Source organism: Stegostoma tigrinum, chromosome 7, assembly GCF_030684315.1.
Source record: "Stegostoma tigrinum isolate sSteTig4 chromosome 7, sSteTig4.hap1, whole genome shotgun sequence".
Classification (NCBI taxonomy): Eukaryota; Metazoa; Chordata; class Chondrichthyes; order Orectolobiformes; family Stegostomatidae; genus Stegostoma; species Stegostoma tigrinum.
This window is the reverse complement of record NC_081360.1, coordinates 58,438,288-58,461,579: the sequence shown is the minus strand read 5'-3', so window position 1 is coordinate 58,461,579 and position 23,292 is coordinate 58,438,288. Positions and strand designations below refer to the sequence as shown.

The 23,292-nt window shown below is 39.5% G+C and overlaps 1 protein-coding gene across 8 annotated transcripts in view; it reads right to left on the bottom strand.

The window, feature by feature from the left end:
- LOC125453905 (protein TANC1-like) overlaps positions 1–23,292 on the bottom strand; it is a 188,527-nt gene that overhangs the window by 77,285 nt on the left and 87,950 nt on the right. For 7 of the 8 annotated variants that reach the window (XM_048534037.2, XM_048534040.2, XM_048534038.2 and 4 more), the window contains 4 exons: positions 23,042–23,164; positions 16,680–16,961; positions 13,065–13,216; positions 4,137–4,368 (listed from right to left, as the gene is read on the bottom strand). In XM_048534037.2, the coding sequence (XP_048389994.2) occupies positions 4,137–4,368; positions 13,065–13,216; positions 16,680–16,961; positions 23,042–23,164 (789 nt within the window). The remainder of the gene's footprint in view (positions 1–4,136; positions 4,369–13,064; positions 13,217–16,679; positions 16,962–23,041; positions 23,165–23,292) is intronic. The other variant, XM_048534045.2, reaches the window with a different exon arrangement.

The window sequence follows — 23,292 nt, the reverse complement described above, 5'->3', positions numbered from 1 at the left end:
TCCAAAGAGAATAATCCCAGATTCTCCAATCCCTCCATGTAAGTGAAGTCTTTCAAACACAGAACACTCTCAGAAGCTTTGCAGCACGCTCTCTAAAAGGCCTTCACATCCTTCTGAAAATGTGATGCCAAAGCTGCATACAACTTTCCATTTCAAATTGAACCAATGTTTTACACAGGTTTCCCTTACAATGGTAGACAACACTTTCATTTATAAAACTCGAAATGTCACATCCTGGTTTAATTATTTTCTTAACTTCAAAGATTTGTGCATATCCTTAAGTCACTACACTCCCTTTAGAATTGTGCTCAAGTTTATAATGCATCATCACCTCATTCTACTCTTCACTCTTCCCTGCGTTAAACTGCATCGTGTCTGTTCTTTCCACCGGCCTATGTTTTGTTGATGTCTATCATCTTTTACAATATTTCCAAGTTCTGTGACATTCTCACAGCTTGCAATAGTGTCTCATCCAACCAAGTCTTAGTAAACAGAGTAAGAAAAATATTAGGTATATAAACCCCCCTGAAAAACATTTTCCTTCAATCTGTAAACAACTACTCCCCATTACTCAGAGATAGTAAGAATTGCTGATGCTGGAGTCAGAGATAACACAGTGTGCAGCTGGAAGAACACAGCAGGCCAAGCAACATCAGATACTGCTTGACCTGTGTTCCTCCAGTTCCACACTCACCATTACTTACTGATTCAGTCATTTAGCAACCTTACACCTCTTTGGTATCACGTTTGTTTTTATCCTGTGGGCTTCACTTTATCTACATGATGATTTCTCAAATGCTGTTCAGATCATTAGAGTGGTGTTTTAAACCCATGAGACTGCCATTAACTACTCTTTTATTACTATGGTAATCAATTCATTTCAGATGTCAGACATGTTGGTCAGAAATTATACACTATAATAGTGCTCCCACACTGATATTAACAAAAGCCTTGAAGCAAAGCATTGTCAACATGTGCCTCAAGCATTGCCAGTCTCACAAATCAGCAAGTATGCTTTTGTACCTTAAATTTTATCTATCCCAATTTAGTCAGGCATTTCATCATTTTAATTCTGGAAAGAAGATGCAGCTTTAAGGGTACAGAATTTAGTAAAGATGATCAATGAGTATCGTTATTCTTTCTTTAGAAACTCCAACTGGTATTCGTCAAGGAGAGGGACATGGATAATGGTCTAATCAGGGAAGAGTACGTTGATATTCTAGGGTATGTCAATATTAAGGTGGTGCTGGTTTTGTATGTCTTGAGAATCATTAAGTTAGCTAAGTCCCCAGGGCCTGATGGAATCTATCCCAGAATTTTAAAGGGGGCAAGGGAAGAGACTGCTAGGGCCTTGGCAGAGATTTTTGTATCCTCTATAGCCACAATGACGCTAATGACAAACAGTCCCGGACTTCCCACTTAAATGTGACATCAAGATGGCACATTTTTTGGCAGATCTAAAACAATCCCTCACCAGCTTCTACAGATGCACCATTGAAAGCATACTGTCCAAGTGCATAATGGCCTGATAGAGCAACTTCGCTGCACAGGATCGTAAGAAGCTACAGAAGGTGGTTTGCACAGCCTGGGCCTATATGAAAGCCAACCATTTATCCATGGACTCTATCTATACAGCTCACTGCCACAAAAAGGTGGCCATCATTGAAGATCCATTGCACCCTGGTGATGTCCTACTATAAGCTCTTCCATTAGGTAGAAGTAGCAGAACATACACACAAGCAGAGTCAGAAATGGCTTCTTTCTGGCTTTCAGACTTTTGAATGGACTCGTCTCAAACAATGTAACCTGTATGCCTCAAAATCTTTTTAATCTGATCCTTTGAGCAGTGCAGATCACAGCAAGCAAACAAAATTTTTTGCTGTATTTCAGTACATGTAACAATAAATCAATGTGGAGGGCAGTGATCACAACATACTAGATTTTCAAATACAGTTTGAGGAACAACAAATTTGATCTCAAACCAGTATCCTCAATTTAAAGAAGGGCAATTACAGATTGAGAAAAAGTTGTCCAGAGCAAGCCAGGAAAATAGTCCAAGTGGAATGTCAGTGGCAGACTTTTAAACAACTATTTTGATTCAGCCACTTTCGAATACTGTGTTCAATTCTGGTATCCCTTCTATTGGGGAAGATGCTGAGATTATCGGGTTTGAGTTACAGCGAGAGGCTGAATATGCTGAGGCTACTTTTTTTCCACGATCATCAGAAGCTAAGAGGTGATCTTATTGAGCTTTATAAAATCATGAGGGGCATAAATAGGGTGAATAGCCATGGTCTTTTTCTTAAGGTCAGGGAGTCTAAAATCAACAGGCACAAGTGAGGGGGATAAATTTTAAAAAGGACCTGACGGGCAACTTTATCCAGAGTTGTGCATGTATGGAACAGGCTACAGAAAAGGGGAAAGTGGGCACAGTTACAACATCAAAAAGGAACCTGGCTGGATACTTGAATAGGAACATTCAGGGGGATACAGGCCAAATGCTGGCAAATGGAATTAAATCAGTTTAGGATATCTGGTCGACATGGACAAGTTGGACCAAAGAGTCTGTTTCCGTGCTGTATAACCATGTGACTCCAAGTGTGTGATCCTAGGTGGATGCAACTAGGGAACTGACAAAAGGAGAACAACAAAATGGCAGATAATTTAAATGAATATTTTGCTTCAGCCTTCATGGTGGAGGACTTGCCAGAGAGAAAAACAATCAAAATTGCTAAGGGGAGAAAAGATCTAGTAACAGTCCCCATCACAAGGGGCAACATATTTGAGAAACCAATGAACCCAAAGGCAGATAACCTGGTGGCCTGCATCTAGGAGCTTTAAAAAAGTAACAGCTGTAGAGATCACAGTGGAATTGGTTCAAATATTCCAAAACTCAATTCTAGGAAGGTTCCAGAAGGCACAAAAATTGCTAACAAGAAGGCAGGGAGAAAGAATGTAGGAAACTATAGGGCAGTTAGCTTAACGTCTGTCACTGGGAAAATGGTAGGAGTCCATTATTAAAGAAAAAGCAGGACATTTAGAATAGCTTAATTGAATTAAACAGATAATTAAATGAGATGCAATGGAACTTCTCTCAGAGAACTGAATGTGTAGGACAGCTGTGTCAGCTAGATCATTAAAGTATTTGAAGAGGAGGTAAACAGATTTTTAAAATATCAAGAGTGACATCTATGCTAAATTGACATAAAAGAGGAGTTGAGACCAGGGCAAATCAGTTCTGATCTTACTGAATGGCAGGGAAAGCTCAAGGGGTTGAATAGCCCACACCTGCTCCTATGTTCTTATGCTCTCACACCCGCTTGCTGTGAATTATTTCAGAAAATGTTTTGAAGTGTGAAACTTTAATCTTTCTTTTCTTTGCTATTTCCCCCCTCTCAAATCAGTCCACTTTTTACTTTAAACTGACCCAATTTACTTTAACAGCTTTCTCAGTCGACCCTGTTTATTTCTTAATTCATTAAGTTAATTTGTTAAGGATACACCAATAGCTCCATAATCCACTGAGGTCACACAGGCCCTGTTTCCCATGTTGTGCTCTTGCCAGCTCAATTCCAGAGACCTTTTGGCAAAAGAAGCATTTAAAATTTTAAAGTTCCCAAACAAGTCTAAATAAAGGTGTACTCCGTAATATTCATGAAAATCTAACTCTACATGAATACAAGCAAACATTTTATGAAGCAGCACCTATGGAACCAGGAGTGTACCAGTTGATCAAAAGGTCCACATAATCAATGTATAAAGACACACTAAGCAATTGAAACGTAATGCAGGGGCTATATACATTACTGTTATACTTTATTTATTGCATAAATCAATTAAATAATGATGCAACTGTGCCTTAAATTAAACTTACTGGCCTTCTCACTCTCAACCTCTACTGTCTAATCGGACATCGCAACAATACAGTAGACTTCCAGTATTTGAGATATAAATGTCCAATATTTTATTGAGTGTACAGAATCATACGGTGCCAATTAAAACGAAGTTTGCTGTATTTCAGAGTTTAACTTTCAATGTTGATAATCTGGTTTAAAATATTGCTATTTAGGTAATGCCCAGTAGATAGCAAAAGCAAATCAAATCATTTACAGCTCTTACAGCCCTTACAGCCTTACCTTTTATCAGATTTGCAAGAGGATCCAAAATACCTCTTTTAAATGCTGCCATCGGATCCTGGACACAAGATCGTAAACTGAGGACACTCTGTATGTGTGATTCCTTCAGCAGCAAATCCCTGAATGCAGCTAGTCTAGGTGCACGACAAAGCAAAGCTGCTATACTGTGGACAAATTCTGGCACAAGGCAAGTGTAAGTGTTATCAGCCTGGCAGTAGTGATAGGCAACAACCTGTTTAAAAAAAAACAAACAAGTTTTGCTTTTCTGCACTTTCTTTACACAACAAAAACTTCCTGTGGTATGTCAGGAAAACACACTGGATGCTGGGGATTTGGAATACAAACAAAAGTACAGGAGAGGCAGCAGAGAGAAATGTCAGCTTGATGACCAGTTCCATTTCACTCTTAACAGTTGCTGTCTGATCTGCTGAGATTTTCCAGCATTTCCTGTTTTCATTTCAGATTTTCAGTCACATTAGTCACAACAGATCTAATAGGATGCCTGGGTTCCAATTTGCTCGTTCACTTTTTAATCATGACTGTTCTTCAATTTTCATATCATCTCAACTCCTTGCATTTTTAAAAAATTCCATCCCCACTCTAAATTGTGTGACTATTTAATTACTCGCTGTTCTGCTCATCTTTTGTCAGCCAGAAAGTATTATGATTGGATAAGCTGTGCCAACAAAAGCAGTAGCTGAATTGCCAAATAAATAAGCAAGCAAGGGGTTATTTAGGAATGACTGCTCTAGCAAGTGGACCAGCCAGGGGCATACAAAGGACTGACCACAAACGCAGTGGCTACAACTGCAGGTCAGAGGTTAAGGATACTGCAGCGAGTACCTCACCTCCTGGCTCCCCAAAGGCTGTACATCATCTACAAGTCAGGAGTGTGACAGAATGCACCCCGCTTGTCTGGATGAGTGCGGCCCCAACAACACAAGAAGCTCCACATCATCCATGACAAAACAGCCCGCCTGATTCGGCACTGCAACTACTCCTTCCACCGCCAATGCTCAGAAGTAGCAGTGTGCATTATCTACAAGATGCACTGCAGAAATTTACAAAGATCCTCAGTCAGCACTTTCCAAAACCACAACCACTTCCATCTGGAAGGACAAGGGCATCAGGCATAGAGGAACACTGCGACTCCCAAGTTCCCCAACAAGCCACTCACCATCCCAACGTGCAACTATATCTCCATTCCTTCACTGTCACTGGGTCAAGATCCTGGAATTTTCCCCCCTCACAATGGCATTGTGGGTCAACCCACAGCAAGTGTACTGCAGCAGTTCAAGAAGACAGCTCACCACCACCTTCTCAAGGGCAACTTGGGATGGGGTAATAATTGCTAGCCAGTTAATGACGCCCACATCCCACAAAATGGATATAAAAACTTGTGCAAGAAGCCCTCTTAAATTGGGCAACCTGGAGGCTCAAAGAAGGAATCAGAGAATTAGAAAAGAAAAACAGGGGAGTTAGAAAATGCTTGCAATGAGGAAGTATGGAAGTTGAACTGCCGAGAAGTATTTTCCCTTGGCCAACCGCGAACAAGATTATAATATAGTTTGTTCTGCAGTTTTACTAATGTGATATAATGTCATCTCAAATTGCGGTAAACTTATTCAGTCTGAAAAGTATGCTTCTACCATTCAAAAGGAAATCAATATTAACTTTGTATCTAAGATTGTCCAGTTCCCCGAGCTGTACAGCAGGGACAGTCTGAATGTAAAAAAGGACAAAAAAAATACAAACTTTGCGCTTAAAAAATCACTCACCACTTTATATGGTAACATGAAAACAAAGGATTCTTTTAAAGCTACTCTTGTGAAGCACTCAAAATGTTCAGTCTAGTATAAGAAAACAACATTATTAAATAAATAACTAAAGCATTAAAAACCTTTTACCCTCATGTTTTAAAGCTACATTATCTCAAAAAGGTACCAAATACGCACTGCGAAAATAAGCCATAATAAACACATTCTTCTCCGAACATTTCAACCCTGCATTTTAAAACAAAATCCACAGGGAATGCTCTTGGTTATCGTTTGATTTCAAGATGACATATCCAGTTATATTGGGAAACCAAAACAAAGGGATCTGGATAGAAAACAATCAATAATAAATTCAAGAGAAATTTTGTTCTCCAAAAATAGCAGTGAAAATGACAGCTCACTCCACCGAGGAGAGGAAGAAGAAAACAGTACAAAATGGCAGAAACTGAGAAAAGACAGACAGGAGTGATAGGCATGATAATGGGTGAAAGTTCATTTGGAACCTAACTATCACGGTGGGCCTTCTTGGGTTGAATGGCCCATCTGTGCTGTAAACAGTTCTGTACAACTGGGAAACAACAACTACCATGAAATGAAATGAAACAAGTTTTCTCATTTAACCTTATTAAACCATTTTACTCCACTTCGAAGAACATAAACAAAATCTGGAAAAATTACCAAGCTCACTGTAGCATAGTGGAGAAATGAAATAGAGAACTGAAGGGAGTTGTTGAAATGAAAACTGTGCCTGTGACTTAGCAAAATAACATTAGGAGACCTTCAGCACTACTCATTCTTCCATCATTCCAGGTAGTGAGTGATGGGAAGAATTGTGCCAACTCAAGGGAATTTTATCAACAAGCTTCAGATATGCCTCCCAGTGCAAGGATATTGTTTAAAATACTCTAAGCATCCTATTATGTGCCAAATTTCCAGGTCATCAGTATTTTGCCAAAACCAAATAACACTCTACTGGAGCAGAATTGTTGTCCAGCAGCAACTCAGGGAGGAGGTTCTTTTTCTATCATTAAAAAAGGGAACTGCAATGAGTCGTGGGACAAATAATTCACGGCTGTGACAAGGAACAGTAACTGCAGCAGTGATATGAGAGTGAGTACGTAAGAACGAGAGACACAGACAATATGAGAAACAACGCAAGAGTGCGCATGAGGGAGACTGCAGGTGAGAGAGAGTCTGCAAGAGAGAGCATGAGAATGTAAGAGAGAGTGCAAGCACTGTGTGCATGTGTACATGCTTGTTTGCACACACCTGTGTGACAGCGAGAGTCATATGCATGCTCATGCAATTGGCTGAATTTGACAGAGAGAGAAAGAAGGTGTTATAAAGCAAGTGGGTGAGGTGAGCACTAGCTTAGAATGATTTTTGTTTTCCTTGTTCACTGCTGTGGAAAACCCCACCTTTTAGAAATCGGCACAACAATTCCTTGAGAGAAAGATTGAAATGTCAAAATTGTGACCCTTATCCATTAAATTGTGCACTTAATATTGGAAATGTTTGTAAAACTTTTCGCTACACAAGCATGCTGTTATAACTGCAACCTGAGCATGACATTTTAGCTGACCCATGACTATGATTTTGCAAACAGATTGCAGCTGCTTGAAAGACAGATTGTTAATTTGGTCAAACAGTAAGAGATGCTGGGTACATTGGTCAAGTACAACTCTGACGTCACAAAATCAAGACACCAGACACTGTGTAAACATAGTAGCCAAATGCGAACTACATTAACACAATGTAAAAGGCAACAGTTATCCTGGATAGACATATCCTCCACAACTTACCCACTAAACAAAGAAGGGCCCAGACAGAAAGGCACTGCCCCTGCTACACAAGGAAACAAACAGTAGAAAGCTATCCAAATGATTGACAAATGTATGAAACTATTAAGAGAGTATCCCTGATTCATCAGGATTATGGGAAGTTCCAGAAGAGGTAGAGAAAACAGGGTTCTCTTGCAAACCCCTTAGGGAGGGAAGGAGACCAAAAATCTACAAGAGGCCTGGGGACTCCTGGCTTTTCCGAGGATTGGCAAGTAGGTTCTTGGCACAGGTGTGGTTAGGTGGCATCTGAATTGAGGCTCTCGCTAGTTGGTGGCTGGTTCCTAAAATAAGAAACCAGATAGTACCTAAGTACAAGCAATTGGACCTGGTCATTTCAAGAATCTTGGGGCTCCAATACTCTGGTAGATGAGTCTTTCCCAGGAGCTAATAAACTTCCCAAAATGCACCTTCTGATCACAAGGCGGCTGAAGCTGGTTCTGGGATACTCCAGCCATTTCAGGGCAGTTGGCAACTGCTGGGAAGCCTGATCAATTGTCCTCTAGACGTATGTACATTAACTCCAAATACTGCTATTAGTTTTGAAGAATAATTAATGAAAACACTGTCTATTTTTCCATTATTATTACCACAAATTTTTGGCCACTATTTTCAAATGTTGCAAACAGAGGCCATGGTTGCTGAATGTCAGAGGGCACAATGGAATAACAAATTTTCCTGTGTTACCTTCTGCAACAATGGTGTGATTCTACTGAAAAGAAACAGCAGGAAATTCACAAACTTTATTGACAGGTCAAAGGGTGAAGAAAGATCTAGGACCTGGATCCAAAAGATCATCTTCTGGAGCTGTATCATTCTCTTCCACTGCTTCCAAGGAGCAAGTTAAGGTCCAGGGCTTCATCTTGGGGCTAGTCAGCATTACCTTTAGTGCATCCTGTTCCTGCAACTTTGAGACTTTCTTCAAACAGAATGAAAGAGTTGCATTATCTTCCTATGATCCGAGGGATGGTGTTACATCCATGGAGAGTGGATCTTTAGCTGATGAGCTAACTTCAACATTTGCTGCAGCTGATGAAAAATGATAATTCAATGTTGCATTGCAGCTCTGTATAACAGAAAATAATGTTGATTTGAAATGACATACAGGGATTAAATACTTCCTTTCTCACTGCAGCAAAGGGTAACTTGCTTTTGCTCTCATGTTCAGAACATGATTCCTCAAAGCTTGGCAAAAATATGGGGAAATTGCAGCTTCAACCACAGTGTTGAATCTGAATCAATATGCTTTCTACAAATGCAATTTTAACATCATTTTCTCCACTGTGATACCTACATGCCAGAATTCATCTTGAGGGTCTACTACTTACCCAAAGAAGAATATACCTTGTTCTTCTGTGGCACCTACTTCTTGTACAGTTGTAGATTGGTGTGGTCCATTTTTAAACCTTTGAGCTTTGGATAAAAATCTTCTGTTTCTGCTTTGACAAACCCAACTGAACAGAGCCTTTCCTACATCACGTGTGACATTAAACATTTGTGACTAGGCAGGGTCACAACATGGAACAGAAGCAATGGTAGTCTCTTGTCATCATGGTTGCAATCTTCCTGGAACATTGGCAGCATGCTGATTAAAAGGTTAGACTCAGTTACAGTCAGTGATCTGACCCCAGAAAAACTGTTTAATATTTTTAAGGAAAGGTCCATTCTGCTCAGTCAGCCTGTCTCACAAAGTGCACTGCTTTTGCTAACAGAAATCTTTACATTATAAAAAGTCCAACACAGCATCATGCAGTGCCCCCAATAGCTACCCCGTCCCGCCCATCAATTAACCTTTGCCCAGTTCATAATGGGGTTTTTCCTTAAATTAAAATAGGAGATGATAAGAGGAGATGGCAATTTGTGATAATCACCAAGAAGTTCCCTTGCCAATGTTTGACCTGATAGCATGAGATGTCAGAGTCAATGTTGAAGACTTGGAGGATCACTCCAAAACGACTGTATAATCACTGTGCTACTACCTCTGCGGGGTCTGTCCAGAACATAACCAGAGATGGTGATGATGATGGTGCAGTCTGGGACATTACAGATAAGGTATCATTCCATGAGTATGACTATGTCAGGTTGTTGCCTGACTAGTTTGTCATATAGGCTTTCCCAATTTTGTACGAGTCCCCAGGTGTTATTAAGGAGGGCTCCGAAAGTGGGTAGGGCTGAGTTTGCTACCATTTCAATTGCTTTAGTTAATGCTCAGTGGTCCACTCCTTTCTTGAGTCTTTCTAGTAGTCAATACAATCGCTTAGCTTGATAGCCATTTCAGAAAGTACTTGAGTCATTAAGAAGGGCACTGGATGATCATTTGGGTAGAAACAGTGTACAAGGGTGTGGGGAGAAAACATAAGATTGGCACTCATTAATAATGATTGGCATTTGAACTGCCTTATCTCAGATGACAGACTGAAAGGCCTCTTTTTCTGTTGTAACAACTCAGATTCTGGACTCTCATAAAAATCAGATCAACTAAGGACAACAAAATTCCTTCCTAAAAGAACATTAGATAGGTTTTTAGAGCAACCGACAATGGTTTCGTAGTTGTCATTAGACTGTTCATGAATTCACCATCTGTCACTAGTGGAACTTGAACATGCAGGCGTGCAGAAATTTACCTGGAACTCTGGGTGGCTAGTCCATTGATAACAGCATTATGTCATCACTGCCCACAATATTTGATATGCTAAGAATTATTTTGGCAATTCTTTAAAGATTTGGGAATATTTTCAAAGCATGTATCCTGGTGGCTAGCTTTCTGCCAGTTTGTCTACAAAAACACTACATTGGACAAACTGGCAGAAAGCTAGCCACCAGGATACATGAACATCAACTAGCCACAAAACGACATGACCCACTATCACTCGTATCCTTACATACAGATAAGGAAGGACACCACTTTGATTGGGACAACACATCCATCCTAGGACAAGCCAAACAGAGACACGCACGAGAATTCCTAGAAGCATGGCATTCCAACCGGAACTCCATCAACAAACACATTGATTTGGAGCCAATCTATCATCCCCTGAGAAAAATAACAGGAAATGACATCACCAACCCAAGGAAACCTAACCAGATAAATAGAAAGCAGGACATAACACCAGCGCTTCGGAGGCTCACTGATGATGTTACCTAGAATGGTGACGAAACGTCTGAAAACTAACCTTCCAGCTCAGCGAGCAAACTCACATCCAGAACCTCAACCTGAGCTACAAATCTTCTCAAAACTCGCTAACTTCCCAATTTCTATACTCAATACCCCGACTGATGGAAGGGCAGTGTGCCAAAAGCCGCCTTAACTGCCCGGTGTACCTGTGATTCCACTTTCAGAGAACCATGCACCTGAACTCAAAAGTCCCTCTCTTCCACTATACTCCTTAAGATCCTACCATTCACCATGAAACTCCTACCTGGATTTGGCTTTCCAAAATGCAACACCTCATACTTACCTACATTTGCCATTTCTCGGCCAACTTCCCCCAGCTGATCAAGATCCTGCTGCAATTTCTGATAACCTTCCTCATTATCCACTGTAGCGGCTGCCCCGCCATCAACCTTCCTGGTCACTTCATCAAGGAACTCTAACATATTTGTGAGGTATATCTCCCACACACAAAGCCATACTAACTACTCCTAATCAAACCATGTCTTTTGAAAGCTTTATCCCGCAGACGCTTCTCAAGTAACTTTCCTACCACAGATGTTAAGCTTACTGGTCTATAATTCCCAGATTTTTCTTTGCAACTGTTCTTGAATAGGGATTCTATGATTTGACTTGCCCTGTATTACTATCAGCTGGGATGAGAACAACCGCTCATACTTACTCCTCAAAACACTGAATAAGCAGATGATACTGGCTTGATAATATTGATATTGAAGAACTTCTGTTTAATTACTGGGATATATTTTTGAGGCACCAGCTTCATTTATGAGCTGAGTTTTTGTCTAGCTTTGATCTAGAATAAAAGATGTTCAGTGCATTTTTTAAAAAAATTGAAGTCATGGTATACAATTATGTAATGAGGTTTTACAGCTTCTTGCATAAGGAGTTCCTGATTTCAGGCAAAATATCAATTATTCCTCATATATACATCTTATTTGGAGGTTCATACATCTCCTGACAATTGATGAGACAGCAACAATCGTAAGAATTTTGTTTTCCATCCTCTCAGTCAATTAATTCACACATTGAGTGAATAAGGCAAAGACATACAAGAGGCCAAGGCACAGCACTGGAACATGGATGCTTGAACTGTCTAAAGAGTTAGTTAGTTATCAGGAGAGGTTGGATAAGCTAGGACTTTTTTCTTTAGAGGAGAAGCGGTTGAGGATGGATCATACGGAAGTGCATAAGATCATGGGAGACATGGATAGGGTGAATGCACTGAGTCTTTTTCCCAGGATTGGGGAATAGAGAACTAGAAGGCGTCAGTTTAAGAGTAGGCTACAACTAGAATATTGCGTGCAGGTCTGGAATCCATATTATGGGAATTATGCGATTGTACTGGGAGGACGTAGAGGAGATATGCCAGGATGCTTCTGGGCTACAGAGTTTTAGTTGTCATGAGAAATTGGAAAGACTGATTGTCAATTTTTACTGCTCCAAGGGAAACAAAGGGCATCAATGAGATGCGTAAAATTATGTGGAGCATAGGTAGAGTAGACAGGAAGGAACTCCTACCTTTAGTGGTGAAATTAACAATCCGGGACACAAATTGAAGGTAACGGGCATGAGATTTAGAAGGATGCAAAGAAATTCATTTTCACTCAGGGGGTGGTGGAAATCTAGAGCTCACTACCTGCAAGGGTGGCAAAGGCAGTTTATAACATTCAGAAGTATTTAGCTGTGCACTTGCAAAGTCATGGCATTTAAAGCGATGGGCAAAGTGCTGGAACATGAAATTATAAGAGTTATGTGGTTGTATTTGACTGGTTTAGACTCAATGGGCCTTTTTCTGTGTCGCATGCCTGTAACAGAACCTAACACACAACCATAAATATTTTAATAAAAACACAAACAGGCAAAATGTTCGATTGCAACAATTAAATTAAATTCAGCTACACCAAATCTTCTGAAGTTTTTGATGTTTGGCTTTCAAAGAAAAATGGAATGGGCTCATGAAATCCCTCCAAAAGATTTTAACTTATTCAAATCAATGAATGCCAATATGATCAACAGTATTGTAGTTTGTTACATCAGGCAACGAACTCTGAAATCATATGCATACACTAATATCACCACAAAAGCTGCTCAGAAAATGAAAATTTTGACTGAAAAGATACTGTAGAATGAAGATGCAGTTTACCTGTGCTGCAAGTCTCTTCAAAGATTCTTCCCTTTGTCTTTGTAGCTCAGGCATTCCAGGAACACACTCAGTGCTCAATGCACTGCTATTGTGAAAGGATGTAGACGTCTGGGACAGTTGGCTTAGTGGAAGTTCCTGGTGTAGGTCTGTACCTGTTGACAGTTTAAATAGATTAACAGTAATAGTTAATGAAAAATTAGAACTTCAAACAACATTTCTCCGCCCCAAAAGTGTCATAAATGAAATCACACAGAAATGAATGTAAAACGATATACGTCACTGGAAAGAGGCACCACATTCTAAACAAGTAGCATAGGTACAAAGACATTTGGGCTTAAAGTAAGAAAGCTGAACCTTGCTGGAGAAAACAAAAGTGCTCAAGAAACAGTGGCTAGCACTGCTGCTTCACAGTGCTCGGGATCCAGGTTTGATTCTAGCCTTGGGCGGCTGTCTGCGTGGAGTTTGCATATTCTCTGACTCTGTGTGGGTTTCCTCTAGGGGCTCCAGTTTCCTCCCACATGCCAAAGATGTGCAGGTTAGATGGACTGCCATGCTCAATTGTCCTTTAGTGCACAGGATTGTGGCAGGCTAGGTGGGTTGGCCTTGGTAAATGCGAGTCAATGGGGATGGAGTGGGATGTTCTTTGGAGGGTTGGTGCAAACTCGACGTGTTGAATGGTCTCTTTTCCTGTATACTGTATTCTATATTACTAACATGTTAATCAGCTGCAAATTGATGGGGCTAAGGCACAAAATGAAACTCGGTAATCTCTAGAATTTATGTACTCTGATTTAATTAGCATAAATAGTTAGCTTTTCTGTTATTTTTAACTATTTGCCAGATTTGCACATCAATTGCCCATTACAGCTTGCCACCCAAATTTAAGCCTGGTATTTCAAGAAGGAAGCAAGAGATAAATCAGGTCAAATCAAACCAACGCCCCTCTGCGTGAAGAAACTGTTGGAAGCAATTCTGAGGGTCAAAATTGATCTACACTTGAACAGACAGGGATTAATCAAGAACATTCAGTAAGATTTTGTTAAAAGGGGTCATGTCTGACCAGCTTGCTTGAAATTTTCTGAAGGGGTGCTCAAATATGTGGATGAGGTCGATGCATTCAATGTAGTCTACTTGGGCTTCAGTATGGCTTTTGACAAGGTCCCCATGGGAGATATGATAGCAAAGGCAAGACCCCATGAAATCCAAGGTAATTTTTCAAATTGGATTCAGAATGGGTTGCATTGCAGGAAACAGAGGGTAATAGCTGAGGAGTGTTTTTGTGACTAGAAATCTGTGTTCCTGAGAAGTTCCACAAAGATCAGTGCTGGGCCCCTTGCTGTTTGTTGTACATATGAATGAGTTAGACTTAAACACAGGAGAGGTGATCATTAGTTTTGTGGATGGGACTAAAATTGGTGGGGTGGATAATCTTAAGTTAGAGGAGGATATAGATAGGCTGGGCTGGGCAGAGCAGATGAGTTGCTAAATGGCAAATGGAATTCAATCTGGATAAATGCAATATGATACATGTTGGGCAGAATAAACATGGCAAGGGAATATATCATGAATGGTAAGATCCTAAGAAGCACTGATGGTCAGAAGGACCTGGGTGTGCAAATCCAGAGGTCTCTTAAGATATCAATACAGATGGATAAAATGACTAAGGGGACATATTGGATATTTGCTTTTATTAGCTGAGGCATAGAGTTTAAGAGCAGGGAGGTCATCTGAAGCTGTATAAAATGTTCACAGAGTTTGTGTGCACTTCTGGAATCCACATTACAGGAGGGATATATTAACGCTGGAGAGGGTATACAGGAGATTTTCTAGGATGGTGCCTGACTAGAGAATTTCAGTCATGAAGAGAGACTAGACAGACTGGGGCTTAGAGCAAAGCAGGTTGAGGGGAGACTTGATTGAGCTGTAAGTAGTGGTCGGACAAAGAGTCACTGGATTCAAAACATTAGCCCTGCTTTCTTCCTGTGGATACTGCCTGATCTACTGAGTTTCTCCAGCAACTTCTGTTTTTCATTCAGCTTTTCTAGTTCTTTTTCCTTCATTGTTCTTAAAAATTGTGATGGTTAAGCAGATATTTTTTAATCAACCCGATAGAGCACATTATGACGCACCTTTAGAGCAGTGGAGACGTCAACCCAGAACTTCTGGATGAGAGATAGGGATATTATCATTACACCACACCTCCAGGAGCTAAATTATTGTCTATCAAACTGCTCAGACAGTATGCTGCACCTTCAGAGCAGCTGGGAGGCTACTACTCCCACTATTATTAATAATTTCTGAAATGTCTTCCCCAATGGCATTGTGGGTCAACTTATAGCTAATGGACTTCAGCAATTCAAGAGGGTAGTTCACCACCACCACCTCAATTGCAACCAAGGACGGACAACAAATGGTGGCTCAGCCAGCAACACCCACACCCTGTAATTTTTTTTTTAAAATGTCATTGCCCTAGATATGTCATAATCAGCTTGCACTTGCAATAATTTATCCTGAAGATTATTAACTGACAATAACCTGAGAAAAATGTGTTAACTCTACAGAATTTCGGGCAGGGTAACAACAAAAATAAAATGACCTTATGTAAAAAACAAAAACCATAAACGACATCTGTGCTTTAGTTTACATATTTTGGTCATAATGAACAACCTCGAGGCAGATTACATCACTTGATTCAATGGCTAGCATCTGATTCAGCATAATCAATTCCCATTCCAGCTGAGGTAGGTTTGAGATCTGTGCCTCCTTGCCTTGAGTGAAAGCTAATTGCAAACTGCTGATAACTACCAAACAAACCAGCTGAGGATGAAACATCAGAAGACAATGAATTAAAGTCCTATATTCAAACAGAGCTCTCATGACTGAATGAAGTTTATATTAAAAAAACTATGAAATTAAAATTACTGTTGGTAAAATTCTTTTACATCTAATTATCAAGAGATCAAAAATTAATGGATAGAAGTATGCACATCAAATGTATATCCACATAAGCTATAGATTGAACACACCTAATATTGAATAGTGAAAAAGCAAAACATCATAAATAATCAGCAAGTCAGGCAAAACACAGAAAGCAAAAAGGTTGATGTGCTTTCATTAGAATTGGAAAACATTAACTGATTTTAAACAAGTACAGACCTCTTCTGAGTGGGCAAGAGTGAAGAAAATGGAAGGTAGAACTATGCTGGAATGTAAACTAAAGGGATGATGCTTTGTAGGTCATTAGCAGCAGCAATAAAACAATGAAAGAAAAGATGGGCCTGGAGGAGGTGCAATTGGGAATAACAAAATAATGGCCTGCAGCTGCTGAGTGAAAGCAACTATAATTTGCAATTGTAGAACTCCAAATTGTAGGAGTCCAAAGATTTCAAAACACACTGATCTAATTAGCAATTCCAATATTTTCTCTCCAGACTTCAAATGTCCAGCAATCACGGTATATTACCTGATACTGCAAAGTTTACCTTCAAACAAAGAATGCATTTCAGTCCTGTACAATTATGAATTTTGATTCAATAGCCTGAAAAAAAAATCCCCTTTGGCATCTTCCTGGGTTGAGATGCACTATACTTCACATATTGCAAACAAGAAACTTACTTTTTGAGAAAACACTGGAGCAATTTGATGCAATTTGTCTCATCCGACCTCCATGACAGCTCAGTGCCACTAGCCTGGAAATTATGGCTGTTTTCCCAAAACCAACATTTCCAATAATTACTGCTCCTTTGTTCTCTGAAATCTCTCCATTGTGCAAGTTCTCATCTATCTTCTGGAACAGCCAATCCCGACCAATAAATATTGAATCTGTAGTAATGCTTGGTACCTCAAACAATAATGGCTTTAAGACAATATCAACAGGCTTGTATGGAGAAAATCGCACTAAATAAAATTTAAAAAAAACATAAAATGGATTAATTTCCACTGATGTCTCTTAAAAATATGCTTATAATAGCACTGTAATTTTCTTGTTATTCAAGTACATTTTACACTTAGCATACAAAAACAAAAAAACGTTAAGTTTTGCCCAATGAAAAGCAAGTCAAGACTATACACTGCATCAAAAAACTTGAAACAAAATCAAGCCAAAAACCCTAGGCTGCTCAGTATCCAGAAACAGTAACTTCATAAAGTTTTAAATAATTTATATATTATTTACAGAATTTCAATGTTACATTTTGAATTGAAAATCGATTTGGTATTTTTGAGTGTTACCACATGTATCCAATACAGGTACTTCTCCGATAATGCAACAGTTGCACTCATGAGATCTTGCGGCATAGAAAATTATGTTATAGGGAAATCACTAGGGAAAAATCGCTACACTGTATAGTAGCAAATTTGCATTATCCAAACAGCGTCCATTATTCATCGATTGCATTACCGCCAATTCATGTTAGTGAAACATGCATTACAGCAGAAATATCTGTACAAAACACTTAATTGAACTTTACATTCTTACAAAATCAAAGCATTGTATACCATCAAAGCAGATTTTAAAAGAAATATTAATTCTGATAATTACATTTAATTTAGCAATGATGGAATAAAACAATTGCATAAATATAATATCTAAACAGAATTATTCAAACCTTTACTGCTAAACTATGTTGTATAATTTATTATAATGCATCACGTTCAGACAACCAAAAATTCAACTTGTCAAGGAGGTCAGGCAGTTCTGCCAGCAGAAGAAGAAATGATACGTATAGTAAAACAAAGTCCTGGACTGATAACTCCAGATTAACCAGTTATGCAAAATTGTTAGATATCTGTCAACCAGAGGGGAATTAGGTCATGATAATGTGCAAATTTTCAATGGTCTGAGTAAGCCATTTTACATCAAGATTTCTCTGTGAGAGGACGTTCAAGCCCTCAAATATGGCTAAACCTATGAGAAATTTAAAAGACTTGCCAATTGGAACAAAATGAATACAAAAAGCAAGCTGAAAATCATGGTTCAAAATGAAAAACTGGCCTGTGGAGTGGAGGTTTCCACCATCGACACTTTCAACCATTCTGAAAAAAAAATGGAACAACTTGACAAGCAAGCATTCTCTCTAGCAAGGACGGACATGGATGAGAATAGCTGCCTATCCCAAGATCCAAAATCCAAAAATCACTGCCAACATGGCTCAAGGCAGTTCAAGTAAATAACACTGCCATCTATGGTCCAGTCCTGCAGAAAAAGGCCTGACTACAACAAGTTCATCCGCATCAATGGATAGACCAACTCACAACAAGATGCAGTATTTTATTTCATGCAGTAAGTGACAGTGCACCAATAACAGCAAGATGGTCTCACCATGTCCTGAATGAGCAAACACCAATGGCATTTTTAAAGCCGATAAACTCTGTTTTACTGTCCTTTAACAGATAGCTCTTTGAAGTTTAAAGATGAAACATGTAACAGCACCAAAAACAAACTACAGCATTTTGTGCCTGTAAAGTCCAAGAATTTGTAAATGTTAAGAAACCATCCATGCAGCATGAAGTTAAAAAACAGTTTAAAAGTCTTTGGAGTTGAAACATTAACCTTTGTTTCTCCCAAGAAATTTCCAGACCTACTGAGTTTCTCCAGCATTTTCGGTTCAGATTTCCAATCTTTTCTTCATTCATTTGTGGAATGTGCGCATCGCTGGCTGGCCAGCATTTATTGTGTGTACCTAGTTACCCTTGAGAAAGTGGTGGTGGACTGTCTTCATGAACTACTGCAGTCCATGCAGTGCAAGTAGACCCACAATTCTACTAGGCAGGGAATTCCAGAATTTTGACCCAGTAACTATGAAGGAATGGTGATGGTGTTATCTTACAAGTAAGCATGAAGACTGGCTTGGAGAGGAGCTTGCAGGTAGAGGTGTATCTGCTGCCCTTGTCTTCATGATAGAAATGGTGATGGATTTGGAAGGTGCTGTCTCAAAACCTGATGAATTTCTAAAATGCAGATTTACATAGTACACACAGCTCCTGAGCACTGGTGCTAAGAGGGAGTGTGAATGTGGTGGCAAGTGGGCAACTGGGAAACTGGGCAACTTTCCTCTGGATGGTGTCAAGCTTCCTGAGGCTTGTTGGACGTGCACTCATCCAGACAAGTGGGGAGTATTCAATCACATTTCTGACTTGCATTTACCGTTGACTATAACTCAATTCGACCAACACCACCAATAGTTTGGTTGTAAATAAAAACCAAAAGAACTATGGATGCTGTAAATCAGGAACAAAAACAAAGTTGCTGGAAAAGCTCAGCAGGTCTGGCAGCGCGTGTGAAGGAACAGAGTTAACGTTTCGGGTCTGGTGGCCCTATTCTGAGAAAGGGTCACCAGATCCGAAACGTTAACTCTGTCTGTTCCTTCACAGATGCTGCCAGATCTACTGAGCTTTTCCAGCAACTTTGTTTTGGTTCTTTGGTTATAAATGCAGGTTAGAGGCTAGGAATCCTGCAGCAAGTAACTCACCTCCTAACTCCCCAAAACCTATCAACCATCTAAAAGCAAAAAGTCAGGGTTATTATGGAATACTCCCCACTTCCTTGGTTAAGTGCAACTCTAAAATCATTCAGAAGCTTGATGTCATCCAAAACAAAGTAGCCTGTTTGATTAGCACCAGATCCACAAAGGTTCACTCTGTCCACGACCAATGTGTAATAGCAGCAGCGTGCACAAAATGTTCTATAGAAATTCACCTGACTTGGAACAATGCACTGTTCCTTTAGTATTGCAGAGTCAAAATCCTAGAATTCCTTCCCCCTCAGCTCTGTAGACAGAAGCATTTCAGGGCAGCAACTCACCACCACGTTTTCCAGGTCAATTTGGGATGGACAATAAACATTGGTCCAGCCAGAGACATCCACAATCAATGAGCAAATGAAAACAAATTAGCTCACAAAGAAAATCGTTGGCCTTACCATTGCACAAGCTCACTGTTGCATGCCAATTTTAAATAACTGTGAACTAGGTGCCACTGACTCTATCTTAAAAAGTAGGCCTCAATAAATGTTGGCATAGCCAGGGATGTCTGCGTCACATGAACCAAACAAACAAAAAAAAAGGCAGTAAAGATCAAGTAAAGTCTGACACTACCTCTATATTCCAAACCAAGTGTTGGCTGCATCTGTTCCAACTCCCCTTTTATCCTTAGGAAAAAGTAGGAAAATCTTGCTCTGATTAAATAGGATGTTTGTGCAACTAAACATTATAATTAAGGAGTATAATTACTTGCTGTAGAAGCAATTCAAAATTGTTTAATTTATTTGATTGCTGGGATGAACTGACTGTCTTACAAGGCAAGACTGAGCAGCTTAGCCCTTTAGCCATTGGAGATTAGAAGAAATAGAGGCATTTTATTGAAACAGAACATTGTGGGGTTTGACAAGAGTGGATGCTGAAGAACATTTCACTTTGTACAAGCCTCAAACTTGAAAGCAAAACTTCAGAATCAGAAATCGCCTTATTCAAATGGAAATAAAAATAATTTATTCTCTCAGACAGTCACAACTTTTTTAAAATTCTTCGCCCCAGAGACTTTACAAAGACTGTCATTGACTATTGCAAACAGAGACAGATTTTGGAATGATATAATATTCAAGGGTCATGGGGGACAGGCAGAAATGTGGAGAGGAGGCCTAGATTAGATCAGCCTGGATCTTATTGATGAGAGATGTTGTGCTTACTCCCACTCTTTTGTCTGTTCACTTTGTAGAAGTTAATAATACGGTAGGCACGGTGACTCAGCAGTTAGCACTGCAGTCTCAAGGTGCCAGAGACCCGGGTTCGATTCCAGCCTCAGGCGACTGTGTGGAGTTTGCACATTCTCCCCGTGTCTGCGTGAGTTTCCTCCAGGTGCTCTGGTTTCCTCCCACAGTCCCCAGTCCAAAGGTGTGCAGGCTAGGTGGATGGCATGCTAAATTGGCCGTAGTGTTAAGGGGTGTGTGGATTATAGGGGGATGGGTCTGGGTGGGATGCTTCAAGAGGCGGTGTGGACTTGTTGGGCCAAAGAGCTTGTTTCCACACTGTAGGAAAACTAATCTAAATTAGCTAGTTATCAATCCAAAAATATTGCAATGTCACACATTTGGGGTGATAATTTAAATCTGAAAATGGTAAGAAACCCAGGCAAACATTGAAGTCTTTAGAAAATGGACTCACTGGAGGAGAAGCAGGATCTAAATCCTTTTGTGCATTTAGGTACATGAACAGTGCCACAGACAAAGTGATCCTATCAAGACCAAAGTTACAGTGCAAGGATCATGCACACAGTAATCACACACTTTTCATTTACACAACTACATTCTTAACATTACACTGCAATATTGTGCAACTTCCTTTCCACTTTTCTAGTTGTTTTGTCCTTCCGCAGTTTTACTTTTATTCTTAAGGGGACCATAGTGCAAAATTGATAAAAACAATAACAAGAGTATTGCTGAATATCGGGGAGACATTTTGTCAAAGTTTCTCTTGCACTCATGAGGACAGAAGAAAGAATACCAAACGTAGGGAGAAAGGAACAGGAGAAGTGTGTAGAACTGCTTCGTAACATCTCTGCTGAATGGTCTGATATTAATTTTTAGACTATGCTCCCAAGATGTGGACCGTGTGGGTTCGCAATATGGCTCACTGATGCTTGCTTAAAGCTAGCTTCTACATATATTCGTATGTACAGCCCCATCCTCTATAAGCAGTAGGATCACATTTAGGAATTGCGGCTTTTTCAGTTAAACAAAATGATTGCCTTGTTCCCATGGTAATACCTTGACCAGTCAGAGTTGACTTAGCCATTCTGAATTTAAATAACTGCTCGCTGGTAAATTATCCATGGTAACACCTCACCAATTGGAATCAACTTGTTAATCAATAAGCAGCCTTTCGTTATGCAGTTTAAACTTCACTTTGAAATTTGGCATTCTCAGCTGTGCTCTAACAAGTGCAGGATAAAAAGCTCTGACAGCATTTTTTTTCAGCAATATAGATGTTGTATGACCAAGCAGCTATTTCCGTTACAAGAAATTCAACATAAAGCAATTTCATGAACAGCATTCCTTGTCTGGAAACACATTAGTTGCCAACAAGTCAGTCTTCTTGTGCTGTTTGCTTTCAAAATGGTAAAAGTCGTAACTGCTTAACTCGATAACTGTCAGTTTCTAACTTCTATTTTCCCGAAAACACATGTAAGGCGCTTCAATAAGAGTTGATTGTACAATTCTAACTTTACTTAAAATTCTGCTCCTATCTTATTACTAACATCTTTGAAACATTAAAACTAAATATATTTCAGCACACTGCTATAGCAATGACCAACTGAGTCATAAGCATCACTAAAAATGCTTGATGGTTACAAGGATTTCAAAGAATTACAATTTTGAAACAATAATGGAATCAAGGAATTTGATGCACAGTGGTTGTGTTACTGGACCAACAATCTAGAACACCAGGACATTTGCTTGAATCCCACTATGGCATACAGTGAAATTTGAAACCAATGAATCCTGGAATAAATGACAAAATCCCATCTAATGGCCTTTATCTGGTTAGGCCTATGTGGTTACTCTAAACCCACTACAAAATGGCTGATATTTAAATTGCCTTCTGGAGAATCAGAGATGGGCAATAATTGATGGTTTAGCCAATGATGCCAATATATGTTGAGTGCATTTTTACAAACTGATTCTTTTTTGTTACCGAATGTTAAAACTACCCATTTACTGTCACCAATTTTTAATTACAGCTGGACACAATACATTTAAAGAATAATATATTATACAGTCAGTAGGACAATTCACAGTCCCAATAAGTTTGTTTCTATCCAAAGTTATGTAACTTGCAGGTTTTGAACTAATTATGATTTGAAAAATAACAGAACATTACTTCAGGTATGTAATGAACCACAATGCCATTTCGAACCTTTTAAGAACAAATTTGTGGTTTGTTACAAAAACATCAGCATATGTACATACAGCAATACCACACCTTTCACATTTTGTTGTACTCTTCCTCCAGCTGTGTTATGCCAAGGCATCCTAAAAGAGGTACGTAACGGTGCATTCCTTTCATCCAGGTAACTCAAATCTTCCAGCTTTGTTGAACTTGTGGCTGGAACAGCAAGAAGTCAAACCAAACAAAATCAGTATCAGGCAAAACCCTATCCAGGCATATCTGAAGAAATGGATGATAAAACGTGAGGCTGGATGAACACAGCAGGCCAAGCAGCATCTCAGGAG